Below are 26,800 nucleotides of genomic sequence, written 5' to 3'. Positions count from 1 at the left end.
CACTGGGCCAAGCTGTGTCACTATCACAGCTGGGAGGTGGCACTGGGCCAAGCTCAGGGGCTTCCAGCAGCTCCTTCCCACTGGCTCTGGGCTCGCCGCTGCTTTCCTGTCCCACCTGTGGGAAGCGGGGATGCCTCCCGGTGCAGGGGGCTTCCCATGGGGCTGCTGCCGATGCCAGCAGCTCCCCCAGCAGAGCCCCCTCCTGTGGGCACGACCACACTGAGCACGCTTTGGCTGCAGAATGGGCTCTTTGGCGGCCCTGGGGTTTCTTAAGGCGGGGGTGGCTTGTCCTGATCTCAGGGGCGAGGTGCCACCTGCCAGAGATGTCAGGTGGGTTCTGCCTCAGCCCGGGGGACTCGCTGGCGTGGCCTCCCCCGTTGTGACGAGCTCTGGACTCCTTTCCCACCCCAGACGAGTACGTGGCCAGCCTGCACCTGCCGACGTTCGACGCGCACCTGACGGAGCTGACGGACGAGCAGGCCAAGTACCTGGGGCTCAACAAGAACGGACCCTTCAAACCCAACTACTACAGGTGCCCTCCCAGCCCTCTGCTCATCCTGGTGCCCTCCCAGCCCTCTGCTCCTGCCCCGACCTGGGGGACGCCTGTGGCAGCAGAGGGGACGGGGTTTAACCCCGCCGGTCCCCTGAGAAGATTCCAAGGGCTCTGCTCAGTGCCACTGCAGGCAGCAGGAAGGGGATGGTGCAGTTGGAGCCGTGACAGGAGCGTTTGGCAGGACAGGAGCCCTTTGTGCGTGGCAGCAGCTGTCACCCAGACGTGGCAGATGCCAGCGCGATGCCACCGGCTCAGCAGCAGCTTTATTTTTAAAGTTTGGCGGAGGATGAGGTGGCACAGAGCGGCCTCAGCCCCGGAGCTGCTCCCACGGGCTCAGCTCCGCGGCTCCTTCCTGAGCACGGGCTGGGCAGATCCCCAAAAATAATTGCAAGTTTCAGTAGGAGCCCCTGGATCCCTTCCCTTTCCACATTTTTAGCCAGCACTGCCATGAATTTACAGCGTGAAAATGAAATGGTTTTGCACAGACGTGGATCAGCCTGGGAGGGTGAAGCCCAGATCCTTTTCCTGCAGGAAGAGGGATTTTCTTGGCAGGCAGAGAGAGCAGCGCTGCACCAGAACACTCCCGGTTTGGGGATTACTGGGTTTCCCCAGATCCTGAGCTTTCTTCCCTGCGCAATCCTGGTGCTTCCCCATGGCCATGGAGGAATTCCCTCTGGTTCAGTTCTCTCTGCCTGGTTTCGGGGTCTGGCGTGGCCCAGCCTTGTGGGAAGCAAGGTTTGTCCCATGCACGGAGAGGTCGGGATCCGTTGAGGGTCACAGGGAATTCCCTGCACTGAGGGGCAGCCACGACCCCTCAAACTTCCCGTGGGCACCTCAGAGGCAATGAGGACCGAGTCCCTTCCTCAGCCAGTTCTGTCCTTGGCATCTCCCCCTCCCAAAATCCTCCGTGGTGATGCCGGGGCAGCTTCTCATCCCTTCCCCAGCCACTCACCAAACCCCATTTTTCCTTCTTTTCGCAGATACTGAGTTCTTGCCGCTGCATCCCGGAGAATCGCAAGGAACAGCAACAACCACCCGAGTCTTTCTCAACTACTGTACAGGATGAAACCGCGCAAGCTTCCCACGCTAGAGCCGGGCTTGCTGCCATAGTCGACAGTGTGTTTTAGGTTATTTATTTATTAAATTAGAATACTGTTCATGTGGCCTCTGCCACTGGTGTTCGTCCTGCCACGGGACTGGGAGATGCTGGATTTTCTTTCCGTTTCTTTCATTTTTCTCTTTGGGTTCGTTCCTTTTCGGGGCTGGGAGGACGGGGAAGGCGAGGAGGAAGCTGCTGGAATCGAGCCGTGGAATAGTCCCTTATCCCTGTTCACCCGCCGCACACGGCGGGAGCCGCGGGCCCCAGCCTGGCAGTCCTTGGTTTCCTCCACACCCCAGCGCTTCTCCAGCGGCGCAGGATGCCGGCAGCGGGGGAATCGCTCCGGCTGTTTGACAGCAAAGCCAAAATCCTCGTTGGCTCCAGGCACTGCCGCCCAGCCGGGAGCCGCCACAGGAATCTGGCTGGAGAAGCCTCTCCGTGTGCCATGGAAGTGCCCAGGGCCGTGCTCAGCCGAGGAACCTCGCCTTAGCACTGCCCGGAGCTGTGCCCAAGGGTCCGGCACCAGCCGGGGAGAGCCCCGAGCGCGCAGAGGAGCCGGGCCCGGCGCCGCTCCGTTGGCCGCAGCCCCGCGGTGTTTTCCTGCTGCTTTCGTTCCGAGTGCCAAGCTCTATGGATCAACCAAAGGTCGTGTTCCCGGTGGGGCCGGGGCAGCCCCGCCCGCCCGCGCTGCTGGAAGGGCCTCGCCCACTGATGCTGCTCACGCGCCCGGCAGCTCTTCCCGCGCCAAGCAGAGCTCGCCGGCCGTCACGGCTGGGAGGACCCAGGTTCACGCCAGGTCCTTCTCCAGCTGAATTTCAGTCCTCATTGGAAATGTTTGGAGTTTTATTTTCTGGTCGTATTTGTATGAATCCGGAAATCCCCTTTGGAATGTATGAGACGTCCACCGGAGTGACCCCCACGGATTCTGTGCGAGGGGAGAGTTCAGCGTCACTACAACCCTTTGGTCACCTCGAATCTCGATGTGTCAGAGCTGATGGAGAACAAATTTGCCAGAGTTTTATCCCAGGATGTCCCACCTGAGCACAGGACAGCGTGACCCTTACCAAGGTGACTTCCCGAGTCCCGGTGTCTCACCGGAGTCGCTTCTATCCCTCATGTGGAGAACGTGATCCTTCTACAATAAAACTGCCCAGCCCCGAGAGCACAGAAGCCTTTGTCCTCCCTGTGTGGTTCCCAAGTCTCTCATGGGCTGCAGATCCGTGTTTTGTCCTCCTGGGCTTCTTTGCCATCATGAAGAACTTTTGTGGCAGCTCGTTCACGCACAAGGAAGGGAGAACGGACGAAATACGGCCTCAAGTCCTTCCCACGGCTCTTGGGAGATTTGGAGTCAGGTTGACCACGAGCCGCTCGTCTCCAGAACAAACGTTCCCGTGTGCTGCCTTATTCCAAGTTTCTCTTTGAAATCTCTCAAAACCTGGAAGGAAAACCTTGAGAAGACCTCAAGGAACCCTCGAGGAAGCCTTGAGGAGACCTTGGGAAGGCGTCGGAGCTTTGAGAAGGCTTTGAGGAGACCTTCAGGCTTTGAGAAGCTTCCGCGCAGACTGATCACTAACCACAGACTTGAAATGATCTCTGCTCATTGATTTTACCAGATCCTGAGAATTTTTGGCAAGAGTTCCCTGAGCTATTTGAAATGTCACGTTCAGGTCTTTCTCCCTGAGCTGGATCCCGGTCCGTGTCAGCCCCCGTTGTTCTCTGGAGAGCGTGGGAGCTGCTCCTGGCCCGGGTGAGACGCGGCTGTGGGGTCTCTGGGGCGGAGCAGCTCTGGGAAGAACGGGAATCCCAACCCAACCCAGCCACAGCCGCTTCCACCCTGGGAAAGCCCCGCTCAGCCCCGACCCCAGTGCAGCCCCAGAGCCGCGTCCCGCCCCGTGCCTGTCGCTCGTGCCGCACACGGCACTGCTCTGCCTGGCCCCGGATCCCTTCGTGCCCAGTTTTCATCCCGTTTTATCTTCCAGGTAGATTGGAAGGGAAAAAAAAATATATATATTAATAATAAAATCCCAACCGGCTTTTCCCACCTCGATTTTTAAAGCTCTTCTCCATGTTCTGCTTCTCCTGTAAAAGCTTTTTGGCTCGCTTGGCTTTTTTCCTAATCAACCTGGAATCATATCCTATGATCATCTCTAAATTAAACGTGTAATGGGGTTTGGTTTCTTTCTCTTTTTTTTTTTTTTTTTTTTTAAATGTAACACATTTTTCAAGACTTAGGAAAAAGGAGATTTTAGGTAACACCAGCAAAATCGTATAAAGGAAATTAATTCTGTTCTGAACTTTAGAGATAATGAGACAAAACCCATCATCAGCAGTGAGGAAACGAAAACGTCGCAACCGTAACATTTCAAAAGGATGTTTTAAATATTAATGTCTGAGTGATTGTATTAGATCAGCAATAAAGACTCTGTAATCTCAAAACACAAATAAAACATTGGAAAACTCAGCTTCTCCCGAGCATCCTTGGGGTCAGGCGGGGGCAGACCAGGATTTTGGGGCAGGGGGGGACAGGGAGGGGTCAGGGATGGTGGTGGGATGGGGGGAGGTTGTCCCCAAAGCCGTGGCCTCGAGTTCCCACCATGTCCAGATAATTCCAGCTGGGGAAGCGGCTCCGGGGCCGCGTCCTTGAGGCAACCGGAGCTGTTTGGGCTCCTGGGCTGGTGCGTCCTTGGGAAGCAGTGCCGGCACAATCCCAGTATCTCCTCTGGAACAATCCCGGTATCTCCTCTGGGACCATCCTGGTATCTCCTCTGGAACAATCCCGGTATCTCCTCTGGAACCATCCCGGTATCTCCTCTGGAACCATCCCGGTATCTCCTCTGGAACCATCCCGGTATCTCCTCTGCTGGGGCAGCCAAGGGAAATCCTGACCCAAACCCTTGGGGTTTCCAGCTTTCCAGAGGCCGTGAGGGGATGTGGGACCCGAGCAGCACCGAGATGGGGCATCCGGTACCTCCCCAGCCACAATCCTGCACAGTCACCCCCAAAAACAACTGCCCCCCATACTGGGTGTGGGAATGGGAATCCTGCTCTCTCCCACTCCTGCTCCAGGGCCCTGGGAGCTGCTTGGGAACAACATGGGGATAACGGGGTTCGGACAGCACGACTCACCGGGTGATTCTGGGGGTGCCTTGGGGATGGGAACCCCCCGGCCCTGCGTGTACTGGGGCAGCTGCAGCCCCACAGGTGCCCCCTTGCTACCCCATGGGCACCTGTGACACCACCAGCTCCCGCCCTGCTGCCCCCGTTCAGCGCTCCAGGGACACCCCATAACCCCTCCTTCCCCAGAATTCTGTACCCCCAGCACCCCAGGGACACCCCAAAACCCCTCCTTCCCCAGCATTCCGTACCCCCAGCACCCCAGGGACACCCCATAACCCCCTTCCCCAGCATTCTGTACTCCCAGCACCCCAGGGACACCCCATAACCCCTCCTTCCCCAGCATTCTGTACCCCCAGCACCCCAGGGACACCCCATAACCCCTCCTTCCCCAGCATTCCGTACCCCCAGCACCCCAGGGACACCCCATAACCCCTCCTTCCCCAGCATTCTGTACCCCCAGCACCCCAGGGACACCCCATAACCCCTCCTTCCCCAGCATTCCGTACCCCCAGCACCCCAGGGACACCCCATAATCCCTCCTTCCCCAGCATTCCGTGCTCGCAGCACCCCAGGGACACCCCATAACCCCTCCTTCCCCAGCATTCTGTACCCCCAGCACCCCAGGGACACCCCATAACCCCTCCTTCCCCAGCATTCCGTACCCCCAGCACCCCAGGGACACCCCATAACCCCTCCCTTCCCCAGCATTCCGTACCCCCAGCACCCCAGGGACACCCCATAACCCCTCCTTCCCCAGCATTCCGTACCCCCAGCACCCCAGGGACACCCCATAACCCCTCCTTCCCCAGCATTCCGTACCCCCAGCACCCCAGGGACACCCCATAACCCCTCCTTCCCCAGCATTCCGTACTCCCAGCACCCCAGGGACACCCCATAACCCCTCCTTCCCCAGCATTCCGTGCTCGCAGCACCCCAGGGACACCCCATAACCCCTCCTTCCCCAGCATTCCGTACCCCCAGCACCCCAGGGACACCCCATAACCCCTCCTTCCCCAGCATTCCGTACCCCCAGCACCCCAGGGACACCCCATAACCCCTCCTTCCCCAGCATTCTGTACCCCCAGCACCCCAGGGACACCCCATAACCCCTCCTTCCCCAGCATTCCGTGCTCGCAGCACCCCAGGGACACCCCATAACCCCTCCTTCCCCAGCATTCCGTACCCCCAGCACCCCAGGGACACCCCATAACCCCTCCTTCCCCAGCATTCCGTACCCCCAGCACCCCAGGGACACCCCATAACCCCTCCTTCCCCAGCATTCCGTACCCCCAGCACCCCAGGGACACCCCATAACCCCTCCTTCCCCAGCATTCCGTACCCCCAGCACCCCAGGGACACCCCATAACCCCTCCTTCCCCAGCATTCCGTACTCCCAGCACCCCAGGGACACCCCATAACCCCTCCTTCCCCAGCATTCCGTACCCCCAGCACCCCAGGGACACCCCCTATCCCCCCTCCAGCCCGTCCCCTCCATGTGTCCCCAGCCCCCGTTCCCAGCCCCGCCATCCCAAGGGACCCCCGGGTTCCCCCGGCCCCCCCAAGCCCCGCCCCGTCCCCGCTCCGGACCAATGGGAGCAGGGGGTGTGCGCTGAGGCCCCGCCCCCTTTCCCGGCGGACCAATGGGAGCGCGCGGGGCGGGGCGGGGCCCGGCCCCCACGTGCTCGGCGGCGGCCGCGGGGCCGCGGGATGGAGGCGGCGGGAGGCGGCGGAGCCCCGGGCCCGGGCAGGGCCCGGCCGGGACAGCCCCAGCCACAGCCCCCACCCCAGCCGCAACCCCAGCCACAGCCACAACCCAAGGGCCGGGAGCTCTTCAGGAGCCAGCGGAAGGAGTCCGAGGTAAGAGCGCGGAGCTCGGTGCCGGCACCCCCCGGGCCCTGACGGAACCTCCTGTGGGGTGGGGGGACCCTGGCCTGGGGTTGGGGTTCCTGCGGAAGGAGCCTTATCCAGGGTTGGGCGAGCTCCCGGTGTTAGGGGTGCTCCCTACCCCAAACTGGAGGCTTTCGGGGTCCTGCGGGGGTGGCTTTAGGGATCCTGCCATGCCCAGCCCGGAGCGGGGAGTCCCCGGGGGCGCTCCCCGGCACTGGCATCTCCCTGCTCCGCTCCCAGACCCAGCTGCGGAGTTCTGGGGCGCTGGCTAAGCCTCAGCACTGGCACCTCCTTGCCCCACACCCGGAGCCCCCAGCAGGGTTTTGGGGACCCACCTGGGCGCTGGGCTCCCCCCGCTCTGCAGGCTCCCGCTTACCCAACCCTCACCAAGGTCCGAGTGCCGCAGTCCCCTCCGCCCCTCCTGTCCCAATAACCCCGGGACACGGGGGAACAACCAAACCCCGCTGGGCCGCCCCGCCCCTGCTGCGCCCGTGCGGCTTCGTGGGTGCCGGGCTGGGGAAGCAGGACTGGGATCAGGTCACCAGGATCCCACCGGGATCTGATGTCCCCGGCCACCGTAAAGCCACCGCGGGACCCCCGTGAGCAAAGGACGGGAAGACTTCGCTTCCCCACCAAGGAGCTGCGGGTTGAGTGGCCCCCTGACCCCAAAAGGGTCTCTGGGGATGGTTTCTAAGACGTGCCCCGAACTCGTGAATTTGGGGGTTGCTTTGCTCCCCCGGCTCGGCCTCTCAAAGCGGATTAGAGCTGCACGCGCTTCGCCGGATTCCTCACAGGCTTTAACTCCCCGAGCCGCCCCGTCGGCTGCAGAAATTGGGTGAGAACCCAGCGTTTCTGAGCAAGTCGGGGTCAGCCCGGAGCCGCGCATCCTCCCGGATCATCAATATTCATCGCGACGATGCGCATCAGTTCCAGCCCGGCTGCCGAGGAGGGATGCTGAGACTCGGAATGGGAAATTATGTTAATTTCGTTGATTATCCATTCATGTGTTCCCTTTCCCGGGGCAGCGCGGCACGGTGCCGGCGTTGGGTCGTCGGGCTGCGGCTGCCCGCTCGCTGCCCCGCCGGAATCCTCCGGCGAAGTTTCATGCTCCAGTTCCTCATCCGCAGGGGAGGAGGGGGAGATCCACGCCACGGCCTTCGAAAAGGCAAAGCCCGGCCCCGAGAGCTCTCAGATCTGGGATGCTGAGAACGGAGCTCAGGGATCCGCAGCATCCTCCCGGGGGTTTTTCCTTTGAACCAGCCCCGGGGTTTGTTTTTAGGGCGTGCGGGGCTCTGAAATGCATCAAATATTCACCGGCATTTTGCGTCCTGCCTTTGCGTTCCCTGGGATTTGAGAAATGCTGTTTTCACACACGGCTTCCACATTTCCACTGTATTTGGAGCGGCCTCGCACGGACTCCCCGCTCCAGCCCACCCGTGCGAGTCGCTGCTCCGGCGGCTGGAGGAGCTTTGGCGCAAAGGCTGAGAGTACTGGCAGCCATCCCACATCCCAAAATATCCCCAGGGATGTGCCAGCCCCCTCCTAACCCCATCCCGCTCTCCGCAGGGCTCCGTGGATTGTCCCAACCTGGAATTTGAGTACGGCGATGCCGACGGCCACGGCGCTGAGTTGGCAGGTGAAGCAGGTTTTGGGTGTTGCATTGTTATTTATAGGTGCCCGGCAGGCAGGGAAAATAAAAATCCCGCCGAGATGGGAGATGGATATTGAGTGGTGTCATCCCTGCAGTAATAGAGCAAGCGGGGTTTATTATTAGAGAGCCACTCACTCCCTGGGGACGAGCAGAGGGGACGCGTAGGGACACGGGGATTACCCCGCGCTCCGAATTACCCGGGGCGCAGCGCCGGGGGTGGCAGGAGGGCGGAGTGTCCGGTGACACGGCCCAGGCTGGAGGTGTCACCCGTTATCAGACGGGTCGTGTCCTTGTCCCCTATCATCCTGCTGTGCAGTGGCTCCAGCTGCTTCTGCTCCGTAACCCCGCGGTGCCGAGCGTGTCCGGAGAAAAAGGGGTTATTTTTAGCTCTGTGTATCTCAGCTGCACGAGCTGGCCCGGCAAAAGCACATTTCCTCTGCAAGGGATCCTTCCTCCTTCCCTGCAGGATCCTTTCGGTCCTCCGTGGTGCTGCTCAGCACTGTAGGACTATAGGAATTCTATAGGAACAGGTAGGAATTACAAAGAACAGGTGCAACATCGTGTCCCTCCAAGTCTGGCCCGTATTTGCAGGACCCAAAATGTCCGAGCTGCTGGGTGTGGGATCGGTGCAGGTCCTGCCTGGGTGTTCCTGCATTCCCTTCATTCCCCAACTGCTTAAGTGAGACTTAAAATGACCCCCCAAAAACCTCAATGAAATTGCAACTGCAGCTGGAGCAGGAGTGTGGGAACAGCCCAGCCAGGACACAGGGATGAAGGTGATGAATTTGGTGGTGATGGGTGGCCCCAAATGCCCCTTGGAGCTGCAGGAGAGCTCAGGGATCAGTTCAGGTCTCTGTCCCGTGTCTCCCCGGGTGCACAGGGATGCTTCCCAAGGAATCTGGGAATGAGGAGGAGGGTGAAGCCCCTCCATGTCCCTGCTGATCCCTGTCCCCATCAGAGCTGTACAGCTACACCGAGGAGCCTGAGCTGAGCCACAACAGGAGATGCTTCGAGGAGGATTTTCACACTCAAGGTACCAGCTCTGAGCTCAGCACCCCGGGGCTTGGGGCAGGAGTGGGACCCCTGGGGAAGCACCCAGCTGGACATCGTGTCCCTTCTCCAGTGCCAGGCAGGAGGTGGCTGGAGCTGGACGCGGCTCAGCAGAAGGCCTACGTCATGCGCCTGCTGGATGGGCTGGAGGTGGTCAACAGGGACAAGAGGCTCAGAGTAGCACGGGCCATCCTGTACCTGGCACAGGGTAAGGACCACGTCCCCCATGTCCGGATGTGGCCGCGGATCCACTGCTGTGGGGGCTTGCGAGAAGCCTTTCCCAGGCTTGTGCCAGGCTGGTGCAGTGAAGCTCCGTCCTGGGGTGGTCCTGTGGACTCCAAGGTTCAAAGGCAGATCCTCCCTCACCAGAGTTTCTCTGTGGGGCCTCTCCAGGTGTCTTTGGGGACTGTGATAATGAAGGTGATGTCTTGCACTGGTCTCGGCACAACAGCTTCCTCCTGTACCAGCTGGGAACCTTCTCCGCCTTCCTGGAGCTCCTCAACATGGAGATTGAGTGAGAGGACTGCACTGCCCTTGCCCACCTCTCCCTCTTTGTCCTCTTCTTCACCTCATTCTTTCTCCTCACCCTCCCCTTGATGGACTCGATGACCTTGGAGGTCTTTTCCAACCTAAATGATTCTGTGATTCTACAATCTACTTTCTCTCCTTCTTCTCTTCTTCCATTCAATTTGCTCTCCTCCTCTTCATTTTCTTCCTCCCCACTTTCCTCACCTTCTTCTTCCATCCTCCTCACCTTTCTCTTCTACCTCCCCTTTCTCCTCACCCTCTCACCTTCCTCCTTTTCATCTTCTTTCTCCTCATCCTCCTTCTCCTCCTCCTCCTCTTCATCTTCCTCCACATCCTCCTCACCCTCCTCCTTTTCATCTTCCTTCTCCCTATCTTCCTCACCCTTTTTTCCTCACCCTCCTCGCCCTCCTGCTCTTCACCTTCTTTCACCCCATCCTCCTCACCCTCCTCTTCTTCATCTTCTTTCTCCCCGTCCTCCTTGCCCTCTTCTTTCTTCTCCCTCCTCCTCCTCGGGAGGTGTCACAGCCATGTCACATCCCTGGTGTGGCATTCCCAGCGCTGCAGATGTTGGCTGGGGGTGAGGATGAGGGGGCTGGTGCTGAGCTCATCCCCTTCCCTGCAGGAACAGCCAGGCCTGCAGCAGCGCCCTGCGGAAGCCGGCCATCTCCCTGGCCGACAGCACGGAGCTCAGGTACCCCCTTGGTGCTGGGAGCAGGTGTGGGACAACCTCTGGGGACAGAGTGGCCTCACCACCTGCCTGCCCTGCTGTCCCGGCAGGGTCCTGCTCAGTGTCATGTACCTGATGGTGGAGAACATCCGTGTGGAGCAGGAGACGGATCCCCCCGAGTGGAAAACCTGCCGGGAGACCTTCAGGATGGACCTGAGTGAGCCCTGAAGTTCATTGTGACCTACTGATGTCCCTTTGTCATGCTGGACCAGCGGGGAGAGCTCAGGGATGGGAGATGGGCTCTGACCCCGGTCCTGGTCCCTTCTCTGCCAGGTTTCCCTGTGCACACTGAGGAGCCGTTTGCTCTGCTGCTCTTCACCATGGTGACCAAATTCTGCAGCGGCCACGCTCCACACTTCCCCATGAAGAAGGTCCTGCTCCTGCTCTGGAAGGTGCTCCTGGTGAGTGCAAACCCTTCCTTTCTCCAGAAACTTTTATTCTGGAACGGTGCTGCCGCAGCCTGGATGTTCCCCACCATTCAACCCAACCACAACAGCGTTATTAAACGCAAGGCAAACCGTTCCTTCTGGGATGAGCGTGGGCTGAGGATGCGGGGGAGAAATATGGAGAATTAACAACTGCCGTGGTGTCTTCACCCTCAACACTCCACTGCGATGGCCTCCAGCTGCTGCTCCCCTGAGAGCTGCCCAGGAGGGCCGTGTGCTCCGTGCTCTCCCCTCTCTCTCTGTCCTAGCTCACGCTGGGCGGGTTCGAGGCGCTGCAGGCCATGAAGGTGCGGCGGCGGGAGGAGCTGGGGCTGCCGCCCCTGCCCGAGGACAGCATCCAGGTGGTGCGGGGGATGCGCGCAGCCTCCCCGCCCACCTACGCCATCGAGCTCATGGAGCAGCAGCAGCAGCAGCAGCAGCAGCAGCAGCAGCAGCAGAAGCGGGGCCACCGCAGCCGCAGGGTGAGAGCCTCCTCCTGGGCCAGGGTGGTTTTCCAACAGGCACCGTCCCAAGGAGCCAGGGGTGCTCATGGTTATGGTTCCCTTTTCCCTGTAAGTTCTCCTGTGTTTGCCAGTTTTAGGGGGTCCCTGAATGGTTTGGGTTGGAAGGGACCTTAAAGAACATCTGGTTCCAAATGACACCTTCCACTAGATCAGGTCTCTCAGAGCTCCACCCAACCTGGCCTTGGCCACTGCCAGGGATCCAGGGGCAGCCCCAGCTGCTCTGGGAATTCCATTCCAGCCCCTCCCCACCCTCCCAGCCAGCAATTCCCAATTCCCAATCTCCCATCCAGCCCTGCCCTCTGGCACTGGGAAGCCATTCCCTGGCTCCTGGCCCTCCATGCCTTGGCCCCAGTCCCTCTCCAGCTCTCCTGGAGCCCCTTTAGGCCCTGCAAGGGGCTCTCAGCTCTCCCTGGATCCTTCCCTTCTCCAGAGGAACATTCCCAGCTCTCCCAGCCTGGCTCCAGAGCAGAAGGGAGCCTTTGAAGCATCTCTCTGGCCTTCCCTGGACTCTCTCCAGCAGCTCCAGGTCCTGCTGCTGTGTCCCCAGGGCTGGGGCAGCTCTGCAGGTGGGGTCTCACCTGAGGGGGCACAGGGGCAGATTCCCCCCTCCCCTGCTGCCCACGCTGGGCTCAGCCCAGGACTGGGGGGTTTTTGGGCTCTCATTACACGTGGTCAGGACATGTCCAGTTTTTCATCCACCAATTTCAGTTGCAACAGATCAGCCCCATGGGGTGTTTGATCCAGAGGAAGCCAGAGGACATCCTGACCTTATGGCAAAGGCCTGATAAGCACCAGGGAGCAAACTGCTCACAGCAAGTTCTTTTTTTAGCTCCGCTGTTGGAGTTGCTGTGTTATGGTCTGGGCATGAAAATGCCTTTTGCTAAGGAGGAGACGTCGGATGGAAGCCCCAAAAGTTAAGGTGGAAAATGGGGTCACACCTCCTAGAGCAGCAAGGTTAGAGGTACAGAAGGAGGTATTCTTGTGCAGGCGTTGGCGGCAACAGCTAGGAGGGAAATCCTTACCTGAGGAACATCTGAGAGCTTGATCCTTTCAGGATGGAGAGATGCCAGCACCTGGGAGGGAAACAAAATCCTTGAAATGACTTGAATTTTCCATCCCCTTCTGCTGCAGCCCCTGATGAAGCAAGACAGTTTGGACATCTACAACGAGAGAGATCCCTTCAAGAACGATGAAGGAGGAGTTGATGAAGAGGAGAACGATGATGTGGACAGCGGGATCGAGGGGGAGCTGGACCTGATGGAGCGGGACGCGATCATCCCCGTAATGCCAGCTCAGCGCCTGCCCATCGAGAGGGTGTCCTTCCCCAAGGGGCTCCCCTGGGCCCCCAAAGTCAGGTAAAGCCACCTGCTGTCACTGCCATCCTCCCCAGCCCTACCTGTCCTGGAGTTCACTGCAGTTTTTTGGGAAGCATTGGGAAGTTTTTTGGGAAGCATTGGGAAGTTTTTTGGCCTCTGGCAGGTTGAACTCCACTTCTCATTTTGTCAGGGTTGGTCCTTTCTGGATTGGCCACTTGCCATGTTTGGTGTGTAAATCCTGGGGAAGAGCTCAGCTAAACCCAGTCCAAGCCAATAAGCTGGCAATCCAAATTACTGGCCCATAAGTGGCAATCCAGTTTAGGGTACCCCAGGTTGTACTGGGAAGGAGGCTGTGCTGGGGTGCTGCGGGAGCAGGGTCAGCTTTCCCAACCAGACCCCAGTGGATCTTGGTAGCACAAAATTCCTGACTAATCATCTGGGGAGCTGGTTAATGACATCTTGTTTGGTGAGCAGGACCCCTGTGCTGCCAGGTGAAGCCTTCTTGAGTGGTGGAGAGAAACATCTAATGGTAAAGGAGCTGGTGCCTTTCCTTCCTAAGACCAGTTATCTACACATGATATGAGGGAATGATTAGGATTAGAGGGTGAAAAGCTCTGCCCCTTTCCCTTTGATCCATGTGAGGGTTTTTGCTGTTTATCCCAAGCCTGGATTTATTCCAGCATCTTTCCAACAAATCGAGCAAATAGATCTTTTTGAGGTAGGAGCAGTGACAGGGTTAATTCGGTCTGTCCAGAGCATTCCTGGCAGGGACACAGCAGGAATTGGTTTCCCACATGGATCTCCACGTGTGGTGCTCCACGTCACTTAGCACTCTCAGCTTCAAAGTCAAATGTTGTTGCTTTCCTTGGCTGCTGGCTGGAAATCCAGCTGGATTTCTTTCTGTCCAGGAGAGCCTTGGCTCACAGCTCGTGTCCTGCTCGTAGTGCAGAGATCCCGAGCAGTTCCCATGAAAGATGCCCAACGTGGACAAGATGTCAGCTTGCTCTCGGAGCAGCATGTGCTCTGACAGACCGTGGAGATGACATTTGTTCTCTCAGAGTGAGCAGATGCTCCTCAGAGAGGCGTGTGAGGAGCACAGGAGGTGGATACAAAGGTTCTAGTTGTAGAAAACCTCTCTCCGTCTACTCGCACGTTCCCGTGGAGTTGCACAGCAAATAGAAACGGGTTTGGTTCACGTTGCTGCCAGCCAGTGAGGGCAAAGGTGGCTTTTGCCCACTGCTGCTGCAATCTCTAGAAATCAGTCCGAGGCTGTGATCTTGTATGTGGCTGTTTTCCAACCTTCTCCTTGTTTTTGTCTCTCCGCGGCTCCATCAGACAGAAAGACATCGAGCATTTCCTGGAAGCAAGCAGGAACAAATTCATCGGATTCACGCTGGGACAGTGAGTGTTTTATCCACAAAATCTGCCCCGTAGCTTCCATCAGTGGGGTTTAAGTGGTGGGAGGTGTCCCCAAAGCTCAGGTTTTTCCAGCTCAAGGCATGCTCAGGATGATGTAGTGCTGGGTTTGCTGGGGCCGCAGCAACGAAAGCAGTGCTAGAAAAACATGTTCCTGGAGGTACTGGTCCCCAGGGACCTCTTTCTATTAAAAATCAGACCTAGCCCAGAATAAGTGACCCCTGGCCCCAACCAGCAACTGGTTTGATGCAAGAGGCAGCTGAGACAGTTTGGTATCCACAGCAAATTACTCAGTTTGTGAATAAATCAAGCTGAGGGTGCAGAGTCATCCTGGGAGAGGCCCAGCAGGGTACATTCATTTTTAGGTGCAGTGCTGGGCTCAGACTGGCTCCACCCCAGTTCTGATTTCATCTGATTTCACCCCAGTTCCAATTCAGTCTGATTTCACCCCAATTCTTCACCCTGATGTCTCTCCTCTCTCGTGCAGGCATTATGGGGAGGAGGTGGGAGGGCAACAGCTCACGCCAACACGTCTCCCAATTCCTGACCCATCTGGGATGCATTCAGCAGACTCCAGGCTCCCTCTTTTACCTGTTATGACATGGGAATGTTTGAACATGGATGTCCTTCCCAGTACTGACCTTCCTTCCTCTTCCCCAGGGACACCGAAACCCTGATAGGGCTCCCGCGGCCGATCCATGAAAGCGTGAAGACCCTGAAGCAGGTGAGATGGTGGCTCCATGCATGGCATGGGATGTGCACCACATGGATCCTCCTGCCAACCTCATTGAAACACAGTTACTGGAGGGAGTTAAAAATTAGTTGGTGGTCACAGGAGAAGTTTTTGGAGCTTCTTGCAGGAATTGGGGCAAAAAATTCAAAACAGAGTCCTCAAGTAGCCTCTCCAGCATTTTTACTTTCCCTTTATCCAAGTGTTTGCCATGTGTTTTGAAGGTGACAGACTATCAGAGCTGGGTTTGGACACACATTCCCAAACCGGTGCTGTTCCCAGGGGGGAGCATGGCCAGCCTTGGCTCCTGCAGTGCTCCACGGGGAATGAGACACCTCCAGAGGCCAACTGGCCCTATTGAAGGTCTGGGTTGTCTTTTGGAGGCGAGTGTCCCTCTCAAATTACTTACAGAGAGCTCCTAGAAGGAGTAGGTGGAAGTAGCCAAGGGCAGGAGGTGTGAGGGGCTTCAGGGACAGAGGGATACGCCACACAGCGACGAGTTCCCCGTGGATCTGCACCCCTCACTCGGATATCGCTGGAATCAGCGGCTCTGACCATCACTGGCTGTGTTTCCTCCTTCAGCTGTGACATTGCTCTGCCTCTGTCTCTGTGTTTTACCAGCACAAGTACGTTTCCATCTCGGATGTCCAGATCAAGAACGAGGAGGAGCTGGAGAAGTGCCCCATGTCTCTGGTAGGAAGGAAGTTTCTTCACCCCACCACCAGAGAGAAGATGGGAGGTTTCCAGTGTGTTGTGTCAATCCGTGCATTCTTTTTTTTACTTCATTTTCCCTTGTTTCTAACGCTTCTCTGCTCTAGGGGGAGGAGGAAGTCCAAGAAACCCCTTGTGAGGTCTTGTATCGAGCAATGTTGTACAACCTCCCCCAGTACATGGTAAGCCCGCGTTCCTTAAAGGAAGGAAGAGCTTTTGAGTAGGGAATGGTGCTGGTCTGGGAGCTGCAGAGCTCAGCACAGGATGGCAGGGGTGTGGTCAGGACCTGGATGGTGAGATTTTGGTGGGAATCCACGCCAAAGTCGGGAGGAAAAGTACAGTCCAAGAGGAGGGATTCAGAGGATTCCAAGATGCTGATTGGGTCATATGGGCTCTGTCTGTAGGGAGAGACAAACAGATTTAAGTGAATTCCAACTCGAGGTGTCCCTTGTGTTGTTTTATCCACACTACCAGAGCTCAGGCACATGTGAGGCCTTAAGTTAAGAGCTGCCAAGCACCCCGCACTTGTCCTGTCTGTCAGGGGATAAAAGGAGAGGTTGGGTGTGGTCTGGTGAAACCCTGTAGGGTTGGCTTGGTGTTGTCCAGTTTCAGCAAGTGAAGGAGAAGGAAGGAATTCCCTTTCCTGGGACCATCCCCCCCACACCTGCCCTCTCCTGCAGATCGCTTTGCTGAAGATCCTCCTGGCTGCTGCACCCACCTCCAAGGCCAAGACCGACTCCATCAACATCCTGGCAGATGTGTTGCCCGAAGAGATGCCGTAAGTCCCTTACCAGGTGGCCACCGGCCATCCCAGCCTTGCCATGACGTCTTGGACCAAGCAGGAGAGCTGATAGGTTTGGGGGTTTCCAGGTTTGGGATATCTGTTTGGGTCGGTGTAAATTGCTTTGCCACCAGGGCAGAGCTGTCAAAGCCAAGGAAGTGATGCTGCTTTTTCAGGAGTGCGATGATTTGAGTGCAGTGGGCAGCCACTCCAAGCTAAGTGACACCAATGATAAAATCCTGCTGATTGACCCAAATCATAAAGATATGTCTGCATATGGGAGGTGTCCTTGCTACCGCTCCGCCAGGATTCCTGGTGGAGAGCAATCCACTTTTTTTTTCCTGCTTTTTTAATGCATTTTGGCATCACCAGGTAGGATGGATGGAAATGGGAGTCCTGGGGGGAGTGAAGGTCCTTGATTTCATAGAGCTCATCCAGATGAGCGGGAGCTCCGCAGTCCCTTTGACCTCCCTGCTCGGTGCTGTTTCTCCCTCCATGGCAGCATCACCGTTCTGCAGAGCATGAAACTGGGCATCGACGTGAACAGACACAAAGAGATCATCGTGAAGAGCATCTCGGCTCTGCTGCTGCTGCTCCTCAAGCACTTCAAGCTGAACCACATCTACCAGGTGGGCCTAGAGGAGGGGATGGCCATTGCCAAGCTGGGCTTGAAGGTGGTGTGTCCTGATGAAGACTTCCAGGAAGAGTTTCCATGAGGAGCTGTAGTCACATTTCCATAGCTGCAGGATTTGTACAGGGTCACTCGGGTTGGGATAACCCTGCTGTGCTTTGACAACGTCATTTCTACTCACATGGTAGGAGCTTTTAGACTTCTGGGAATTTCCATTCAGGTTAAAATTAGGAGATAGCACGAGCCTCCCTGGCAGAAGGGGGAAGATGCTGGGGGTTAGGCAAGACTCTCTTTTGCTCTCTGTCATCTCCAATGCCCAGAAATAGTGCTGGGAAGGACCTCACGAGGTAACCTAATCTGGTTTTGGCAGGATCAAGTTCCTGGGGCTCCAGTTTCTACAGAGGCAGGAGATCTGGGTCATAGTTGCAATCTGATTTTTGTTCCCAATGTGATTTTTGTTCCATCTGCATGGCACCAATCAAACTGCACCCACTCCAGGGCTTTCCTTGGTTAAAAAAAACCAAGGACTAATATGAGCTGTGGCCCAATTCTCCATTCCTTCTGCAAGTCAAACAATTAGTGTTTTCTAATTTTTTCTATTAAAGCTTTCAGCGTGCTACAAATCCCTCTGTGTTACAAAACCCACTGATATTTAACTGAGGATAAATATAAATCCACATATTGGATTGGATAAAATGAAACCACCTCCCACATTTTTACAATCCTGCATTTGTTCTGGGTCTTCCCCATGTCCCTTCATTAATTTTTCTCACTTCAAAGTGGCTCCTCTCCTTTCTTCCCCCCAGGCAGGAGGGCCACTGCAGCCTGGTGCTAAGCCTGGAGAAAGCTGTGGGGCTTTGTGCCCCTGATTCTGCCTTTGTGTGTCTGATTTGGGTGATTTTGTTCTTTCGGTGACAAAGATGGTCTCAGGGAGACTGAGAAAGCTCCAGCAGGTCTGAAATGAAGGAATCACTGAATCACGGAATGGTTTGGGTTGGAAGGGTCGATTACTCACCAGCTCATCCCGGCGGTGCTGTGTCATCCGTGGTGGTGTTGTGTCATCTGTGGTGTGCCAATGTCGACAGCTGGCACCAGGCTGAGATGAGAACAAACTGTTCCTTCCCTCTCAAATTGGAGATGTTGACGGAGAGGCATGGCAGGGCAGCATGGGACAGGAATGGGTTTTGCTGCAGTTAGTATCTTTAGAGAACAGGAGAGATTTGGTGTATTATTGAACTGTAGAACGGTTTGGGTTGGAAGGGGCCTTGAAGACCATTTAATGCTTCGAGGGAGAGAGAAATTAAAAGCAAATAGGAAAATAAGGATATTATTTCAGTCAAAATTTCAAAGGGAACTGGGATTAGTGTGTGAGAGCAATAGGAATTATTGTGTTTTCTCATGTAACAGCTACAACTCCTTCCCTCTTTCCCGTACACTGCTTTGCCACAGATTTAATTTTGAAAAGCCACGCTGCAGCCACGAGGTGCAGCTATTCCTAAGGCACTGCCATGAAGTTTGTGTGTCCTCTCTATGGCAAACGGAATTTTCCAGCTGCTGTGTATGACACAAACCTTCCACAGCAAACTTCTGCAGGGAGAAAATGGTCTGTGAGGCGTCTGGGGCAAACCACCACGAGTGCTTTGCTTTAGGCTGCAAACAGGTTTCCATTCCCAGGTGGTGCTCCCAGCTGTCCCAGCTAATGCTGACCCATTTCCCTTCTCTTCCCCAGTTTGAGTACGTGTCCCAACACCTGGTGTTTGCCAACTGCATCCCGCTGATCCTCAAGTTCTTCAACCAGAACATCATGTCTTACATCACTGCCAAAAACAGGTACAGCCACTTCTGGGGGAGAGAGAGGTGATGGGGCAGCGAGGCTGCGCATGAGGGACCCGATGTCCTGGGGGGCCCAGGTGACCTCACACGGCTTTGGGGTGTCCTCTCCACTACAAGAATATGCTGGAGGGAGCACATTCCTCTGGCATGATGAGGATGACTGGAAGCTGTGTTTCCAATCTCTGACTGGGTTGCTAAAATAGTACTGAAATAAAAGAGGCTTCATCTTTAAAATAAAATAGTTTTCATCTTCACATGCACTCCTGGAGAGAAATCCAGTGCTGCCAGACGTCTCTGGGCCACAGCTTCAACAAGGCCAGATAGGGTAGGATCTTCCAGGTCTTCCCCACATTTTATAGCTGTAATTCAGCTTTCCTGACTCCTTCAGGTTTTCCACAGCTGTCGCTGCCTTTTACTGCTGATCCGAGAGAGGCACCAGCCTGGTTTTGAGTAGGGGACTGGCTGGACCACCATGGATCAAAGAACTGAGAGAGCACAACACTTTCACAGCTCACCAGGGCAGGATTTCCCTGTTTGGAGAGGAGTTCCACAGGGATGTTGGAATGCTAAAAAGATCCTTTTTTTTTCCTTTTTGATGCTCTTTTTGTTGTTCTTCATCTGCGAGTGTAGGCTGGTCTGTCTCCTGCACGGCATGGTTGTGTCTGTGTGAGGAGGCACGCATGGAAAAATAGGAAGTAAAATGTTGATTCTTATGCTATAAATATTTCCACTTTTGGTCCTGTGCTTTAAGTGAGGAGAAAATGTATCCCAGAAGCACTCCGCTCCCTCCTCTGCTCTGGGATGGAGGTTTCCTGTGAGTGACGTGGGATGTGCAGCTGGATGCTCTGAGCCAGGGAGGTGTAAATTCCAGTTTTGGGGGTTTTTAACTAATTGCTTTTACCAAGTCCATAGGCCTGGAGGCCTTTGAAAGACCTGATACTCTGAGTTTTCACTCACTATGAATTTTCTTGCTGGCAATCAGATGCCTCCCTTTGAACCTCAGATCTATTTTGTTTACTTTTTTCCCCTTTTAAAATATGCATATGAATAACTCATCTGTCCTGCCTTAATGGATCCAAATCCTTCGAGTCCTTATTAATGCACTCAGGATGTGCTTTTGGAGCCAAGAGGCATCGACGTGCTCCATTAAGCTGAGGGGTGAGGCAGTGCTGAGGCTGGGATCCCATTTGGACGCTGTCTGTGCCGTCGGAAATGCTGGAGGGAGACCCGTCGGCACAGCTGCTTCACGTGCTGGAGTTGGGATCGTTCCCCACCCAAATTACTTGTTGCATATCCAGGCACAGAGCAGGGAAACGTGGCAGATTCCTGGGCATGATCACATAGATCATCTTTAAAAATTGCTCTCATGTTAATTGGTTGCTAACGAGCCCCTTCTTGCCCGTTTTCCGCAGCATCTCTGTCCTGGATTATCCGCATTGCACAGTCTGTGACTTGCCCGAGCTCACAGCAGAAAGCCTGGTAAGCAGCACAGAAAGGGTTTTTGTGGCCAGTATTGCTCTGTGTGACAGGGTGAGGAAGGATTTGGGTTTTCTGTTATCTGCCTTCTTTTCCTCTAACCCCCACCCTTTCCAAAATTAGGCTTTTCTTTCCCCTCCAGACTTGAAAGTTCCTCCCATCACTATTCTGAGTCACTGTCAGCTGTGGGGAAGAGGCGCTGCTGGCATTGGGCACCCCAGAAAAATAGTTGGGTTTAGTGTTTTCCGTTTCACAGAAGAGAATCACAGGGTCATTGAGGTTGGAAAAGACCTCCAAGATCATCAAGTCCAGTCTTTGATCAAACACCACCTTGTGCCCAGCCCAGAGCACTGAGTGCCACATCCAGGAATTCCTTGGACACCTCCAGGGATGGGCACTCCAAACCTCCCTGGGCAGCCCCTGCCAAGGCCTGAGCGCCCTTTCCATGGGGAAATTCCTCCTGGTGTCCAACCTGAGCCTGCCCTGGCACAGTTTGAGGTCGTTTCCTTTTGTTTTGTCAAGACAAGATTCTCCTGCTTTGAAAGAGGATTTACCCAGAGGCTGTTGCCTCCCAGGTTTAAACTGCTCTGAGCACTCCTGTTTTATGAGATTAAGGAATGAACCAAATTCCCTACGGAGAGGAGCCTTAAGTATTCTGGAGACTGCCAGCAGGATTGGCTGGGTAAATATACAGACTGCAGATGGGATATTAATGCTGGCAGGTTCATAACTGCAATAATTCAGGTGCAGAAGAGGTTGGGTTCAGGGCAGGGAAAACCTTTGGGGTTAATAAGGAGTAATGGACAGGAAATGGAGGCCCTAAAACATTAAGAAGGAGCCTGAGCAAACCCAGTCCTGGCAGGGATGATCTCAGGGTGCCTGGCTGCTGCAGTCTTAGGCCTGTGTTGTTTTCCTTAGGTTTATAAAGGTTAAAATCATCAAAGAGAAAGATTCTCCCCAGGTCCATGGGCTGCTGAAGGCTGCGTGTCCCCGTCCAGCCCTGCCAGGCTCCATCGACCATATCCTGGACCAATGGGGACATCTAGTGACACATCACTGAGGGCTCCGTGGCTCCTGCTAATCCTCACAATCAGCTTTAAGGCTGTGGGAGAAAACAGAACGTTTTTAGGGAAAATATTCCCAGTAGGGTCTTGAGAGTTGGCAAGCTGTCGTTGCACCTTTTGCTTTCCTCCAGCTGACATGGATGTTATCCTCAAGGGAGAGCGATTTAATTAGAAAATATGCAGAAACCAACTTGAATCTTACCACAAGGGTTCATCTTTAGGAGGATACCCAGGGAAGCAAGGATTTAATAGGAATTAGACACACCCTGGTACTTGAGGCCTACGTTTGTGCACATATTTATATTTCTTCAGCCAGCATTTCATGCGTTGTTTTAGGGGTTTTTTTACCACTCTGATGAGTGACTTTAACAGCCCAGCGTAACACATTCCTTGGAGGATGCGACAGATGATTCTGCTCTCAGTGGGTTGAGCACAGTGATGTGTGTTTGGGTTATTCCAAGGAGAACCAGGACGAGTCCAGCGCTGCTGTCTCCCAAGGAGGGGCCTGTGGGGTAACTGCTGTCCCCACCTGGTGTAAATCAGAAGTGGCTGAGGTGGTGGGGGATTCACCCATCCTGTTGTGGGAAAGGCTCTTCAAATCCTGCCCAGTCGCCCTCTCTCCTCCCCTGTCACTCCAGAGGGGTCTGCAAAGGGCTCAATCAGCCCCTTAAAGGGGGTATTAAAGTCTGTTTAGCCTGTTCCCTCCTTCCATAACTCTGATGGAAAGACCCTCCCCTACTTGCAGCTGTAGAGACAACATCGGATTGGTGACAAATAAATCCATCTGCCTAAGAAGTAGATATTGGTTTATTCCACTGGGGCCTTTTGGGAAAATTACTTGGTGTAGAGGGCACGGGTGAAGCCTGGACATGCCATGACACTGCAGGGGCACTGCACTTTGGGACCCCCAAAGCACCATGCAGCATCCACCACCCTCGGTGACATCCTGGTGACATTCTGGTGACATCCCACCTCTGGATGCCTCTCAGGCATTGGCAGGGGCTGCCCGGGGAGGTTTGGAGTGCCCATCCCTAGAGGTGTCCAAGGAAGGCCTGGAGGTGGCACTCAGGGCTCTGGACTGGGCACAAGGTGGGGATTGGGCACAGCTTGGGCTCGGTGGTCTGGGAGGGTTTTTCCAGCCTCAGGGATTCCTTGATCCTGTTTGGCACTTGCCTGTGAAAGCAAAGGGGTTGTGCTGGTGCGATTTCAAAGCTGGATTGGACCCTCTGACAGAAGGGGCTCTCCCAAACTCCTCTCAAGGATGCCCAGATCCTGGAATGGGTTGGGTTTTTGCCCTGAGTTGAGAAGGCTATAGCTGGCTGTGAGTGGTTTATAAATTCAGCAGTCCTTGTTTTGCACTAATCCCCAAGCAGGTTTTTTGTGGGACATTTCTCCTGCGCTTGGAGCTGTTCAAACACGGAGCAAGTCACTGCAGTGGTGGAATTAAGGCTGAAACGTGCCAGGGGCAATATTACGCAAGCTGTAGCTGGGGGTGTTTACAGTTACCTAATATTTAAAACAATGTCTCAGCAGCACTTAAGCTGGAGGGGATTTTTGTTACAGAGAAGTCTCATCCTCTTGATACAAATGTTGCTATTTGTCATCCTGTGTTGATTTGTGATTTTTTACTGGTCTGTAACATGTGCTCTAAGCATGAATTAATTTACATAGTTAACAAAAGCAGTGGCGATCACCAGGCTGCAATTTGGTCTCTGGCTGTGAACAAGGAATACAAATCTACCACAAAATATATTTCCCATGATGGAATAATGTGACTTACCCCATTATTAGCTCTTACTCTAAACTAAAAGCAAGTTAAAATCTGAGTGTTTCAGAATGGTTTTCCCCGGAATCAGCTGATGATAACCCAAGTGAGGAGGCAGCTCTGCTGCTCGTCCTCCCTCAAAAGTAAGACTTGTGCAGACAATAAAAATAAAGATTTCTGCCCAAGGACATCTCTGTGGCGGTGCTGATGAACGCTGTGGTCAGGGTTACACTTGTCCTTCTCGCCTTGCAGGAAGCTGGAGACAACAACCAGTTCTGCTGGAGGAATTTGTTCTCCTGCATTAACTTGCTGAGGATCCTCAACAAGCTGACCAAGTGGAAACACTCGAGGACAATGGTGAGGGGATGTCCCTTCCCCCAGAGACCTGCCAGCTTTCACCTGGAGCGCGTCCCTGGCTCTACACAGCGGGTTCAGCCCGGCCTTGTGCTCAGCGTTTCTTGTGGAACTGCTGGCGCTTCTGCTCTTCATCATCTTCCCTTTTTTCTTTCACAGACTGAGCCTTAAATGCAGAAATACTTCTCCTTCTGCAAATGACGTTATTTCTATGACCCTCAAGCCCCGTGCAGAGGGTGTTGATTGTGTTGAACGCTCCTGTTCTCCCTTCTGGGGGCTTGTGGCACGTGTTGCCCAGGTGTTGGTGCTCAAAGCAGCACAGACAGTGTTTGTGTGGCTGCCCTGAGCACTCTGCATTAATTGGTGTTGATTTCCTGGCAGATGCTGGTCGTGTTTAAGTCAGCCCCGATCCTGAAGCGCGCTCTGAAGGTGAAGCAGGCCATGATGCAGCTCTACGTGCTCAAGCTGTTGAAAATCCAGACCAAGTACCTGGGGCGGCAGTGGAGGAAGAGCAACATGAAGACCATGTCTGCCATCTACCAGAAGGTGCGGCACCGCATGAACGACGACTGGGCCTACGGCAACGGTGAGTCCTGCCCGGGGATCATCCCTCTGCCTGTGGCTTTGGCATCAGCTTGGCTTGGTTTGGCCTCAGACCTCTCAAATTGTTGTCAATTGGGGATTTTTTTTCACAAGTTTTTAGGCACTGTTCTGCACCATCAGATTTAGAGCTCGTGAAAGCCAACTCTGAAAATGCTGGGAAAAATACCTTTCTTCATGTTACGTGTTTGTATAGTATGACATAATGTCATGGTGATTGCAGCTTTTCAATATTGATCATAGCTGCATATGTCCAAATTTTAACAATTTTGGGAATTAGGAGCTTATAGTAAGCTCATCAGTTTTAAAAGTTTTAAATCTTGATCTCTGCTTCAGTTGTCTGGAGATTTTCAGTAAAAGTGGTGGGGTCTTTGTGAAAAATGCAGGGGCTGGGTAATTATAGACAGTCCTTAAAGCAGGAATAATTACATTTCTATTGGGTATCTTAAATTAAAATGCACCCATAATGGGATTTGGTTAGGAATGATAATAATTAGGAGTGACTCTGGTTAATTCATGGGAAACCTTCAGCCTTTCTTTTGCTCAAGCCTTATCGGAGTGATGTTTTCCACAATATTTGTGTGTTGCTTGTCCTTCCCTGCAGACATTGATGCAAGGCCGTGGGATTTCCAGGCTGAGGAATGCACCCTGAGGGCCAACATCGAAGCCTTCAACAGCCGCAGGTACGACAAGCCCCAGGACTCGGAGTTCGCCCCGGTGGACAACTGCCTGCAGAGCGTGCTGGGCCAGCGCCTGGAGCTCCCCGAGGACTTCCACTACTCCTACGAGCTCTGGCTGGAGCGGGAGGTGTTTTCCCAGCCCATTCGTTGGGAGGAGCTGCTGCACTGCCAGTGACAGCCGCACCTCCACCTGCCCCACCTCCGTAAGGGCTGGCGGTGCCACAGGCTGAGAGAGGAAAATCGGTTTGGATTTGGGGGGGGTTTAAGCACAGCTGGGAAAAAAAATTAAATCTTTCCAAAGAGACCAAGTCTCTCCGTGCCTACCAGACACCTCGTTTTGGAGGTCATCCCTTTCCTGTGACTTCTTGGAGACCGTAAAGTATCAGCAGAGGCCACGGAGCAGCTTCCAGAGGGAGCTCAGAGATAAGGTCTGTCTTGTAGCTTGGTTCACGCATGGTGTAAGGATTCCCAGCTGGGAATTCCGTCCCTCCCGAACACCCCACGCTGTGCCTCGTTTGTTTTGATATATTCAGTTCTGGCTGGCTGCTGATGTGCTTCAATCCTGCCACCACCCTGCCACCCCCCAGCAGCCCTAGGAAGGTGCCCACCAGGAATACACGTTGGCTTGGCCACTGGAGACAACATTCCCTGTTGTCCCTGGGCTGGCATTGCTGCTGCTGGGGTGACACAGCCCATCTCACAGAGCCCTGGTGCCACCAGGGACAGGTTTTGCATGTTCCCCTGGTCACCAATCCGTTACCTTTTCTCCTCTCCGCTTTCCTCCACCTTCACTCACCACGTTTCTTAGAGTGAAACGATCCCTGTGCTGTGCAGTGCTCAGAGCTGTAGAGGTTGGATGTCCCCTTTCTCTCCCCCTGAGTGTCATTAGGACTCCAGATCCTCTTTGGCTCTTCCAGCCCTGAGGAGACAGTAAATACCACGTTAAATAACCTGATTTTTACACAGATCTTTGGGTGTTTGGGGGCGTGCTTGTGGGGAGGGAAAGTGCTTTGGTTAAGAATTTATGAGGAAAAGAGTGGACTCTGTGGTCCATAACTTTCAGAATGAACAGGATATTGAGCTGTAAACTTCCTATAAATTTATTAACTCAATACTTCAATTTAATAATAAACACTACGCTTGGGTAAAGCCGCGTTGCATGAGGATGGCATTTGCCAAAGCATCGTGTGTTCATATAGGGCAGGGAAGCCCTGAGTATCCACAAGTGTTTGTTATGGCAGGAGTTGTGCTTATTGCTTAAAGCATTAATTAGCCCGGGAATGTTTCCTTCATGGGGTTTGTCCAAGGCCTTATTCATGCAAATGGCATTAAACCCTTTAAAACCTTTTTAAATATGCTTTTGAACGTTCAAAATAAACCAGCTTTTAAAGGACATGTCTTTATTTAAGCTTTTTCTTCCCATGTCTTAATTTAAAAGCTTCTCTTTGCTTGTTTTTTAAGGATGAAAGCATCCCCCAAACTCAGCTCTCACCCCTGCCCATCTCCACTCTCCCTCTGCTGCAGAAAGGCCTCAGTCTGACACACTCTGGACGTTGCATTCCGATGAATCCGTAGAACTCTAAAAAAATAAAAACAGCATTATGCGCTGTGTTCGTGCTTGTTAAAAATTAAAAAGTTATTTAAAAATCAGTGGAGCCTCTGCAAGCACTAAGGCATGAAATCCAGACTGGTGCTGTCCTTCAGGGATCCCAGCTCTGCAGCTCCTCGTTTAATTCCCTTTCTAAAACACAGCACCAGGCACTTCCCTGTGATCCCCAGAGCCTCCGGGGAGCGATTAGACTAAAGATTAAATAAACACAAATAAAACAACAAACCCCAGCCAAAGATGGCAGATGATAAAGGGTCTGTTAAATATTTTAGT

At 54.3% G+C, this 26,800-nt stretch overlaps 2 protein-coding genes and 1 long non-coding RNA gene across 6 annotated transcripts in view; 2 read left to right on the top strand and 1 right to left on the bottom strand.

The window, feature by feature from the left end:
* Window positions 1-4,113, top strand: part of AHCYL2 (adenosylhomocysteinase like 2) — a 79,498-nt gene extending 75,385 nt beyond the window's left edge. For 2 of the 4 annotated variants that reach the window (XM_032106049.1, XM_032106051.1), the window contains exons 16-17: window positions 412-532; window positions 1,534-4,113. In XM_032106049.1, the coding sequence (XP_031961940.1) occupies window positions 412-532; window positions 1,534-1,540 (128 nt within the window). In that variant the 3' untranslated portion in view covers window positions 1,541-4,113. The other 2 variants (XM_032106047.1, XM_032106050.1) reach the window with 1 other exon arrangement.
* LOC116442714 lies at window positions 3,859-4,942 on the bottom strand. Its single transcript, XR_004239624.1, has 2 exons — window positions 4,779-4,942; window positions 3,859-4,509 (listed from the first exon to the last, which is right to left on the bottom strand). It is a non-coding gene; the product is annotated as an uncharacterized LOC116442714 (long non-coding RNA).
* Window positions 4,943-6,476: 1,534 nt separating this feature from the next.
* STRIP2 (striatin interacting protein 2) lies at window positions 6,477-26,313 on the top strand. The gene is made up of 21 exons (XM_032106137.1): window positions 6,477-6,626; window positions 8,223-8,292; window positions 9,266-9,340; window positions 9,431-9,565; window positions 9,751-9,871; window positions 10,508-10,576; window positions 10,663-10,769; window positions 10,886-11,013; window positions 11,307-11,519; window positions 12,693-12,916; window positions 14,213-14,278; window positions 14,954-15,017; window positions 15,645-15,716; window positions 15,842-15,916; window positions 16,415-16,512; window positions 17,018-17,144; window positions 18,876-18,976; window positions 20,392-20,458; window positions 23,537-23,641; window positions 24,020-24,224; window positions 24,843-26,313. The coding sequence occupies exons 1-21, from the start codon at window positions 6,477-6,479 to the stop codon at window positions 25,091-25,093; spliced, it is 2,523 nt and encodes an 840-aa protein (XP_031962028.1). The 3' UTR covers window positions 25,094-26,313.
* Window positions 26,314-26,800: the final 487 nt, after the last annotated feature.

The sequence above is a fragment of the Corvus moneduloides genome, chromosome 4 (assembly GCF_009650955.1).
Source record: "Corvus moneduloides isolate bCorMon1 chromosome 4, bCorMon1.pri, whole genome shotgun sequence".
Lineage (NCBI taxonomy): Eukaryota > Metazoa > Chordata > Aves > Passeriformes > Corvidae > Corvus > Corvus moneduloides.
The sequence above is the reverse complement of the archived record's forward strand: the minus strand, read 5'-3'. Positions and strand labels throughout refer to the sequence as shown.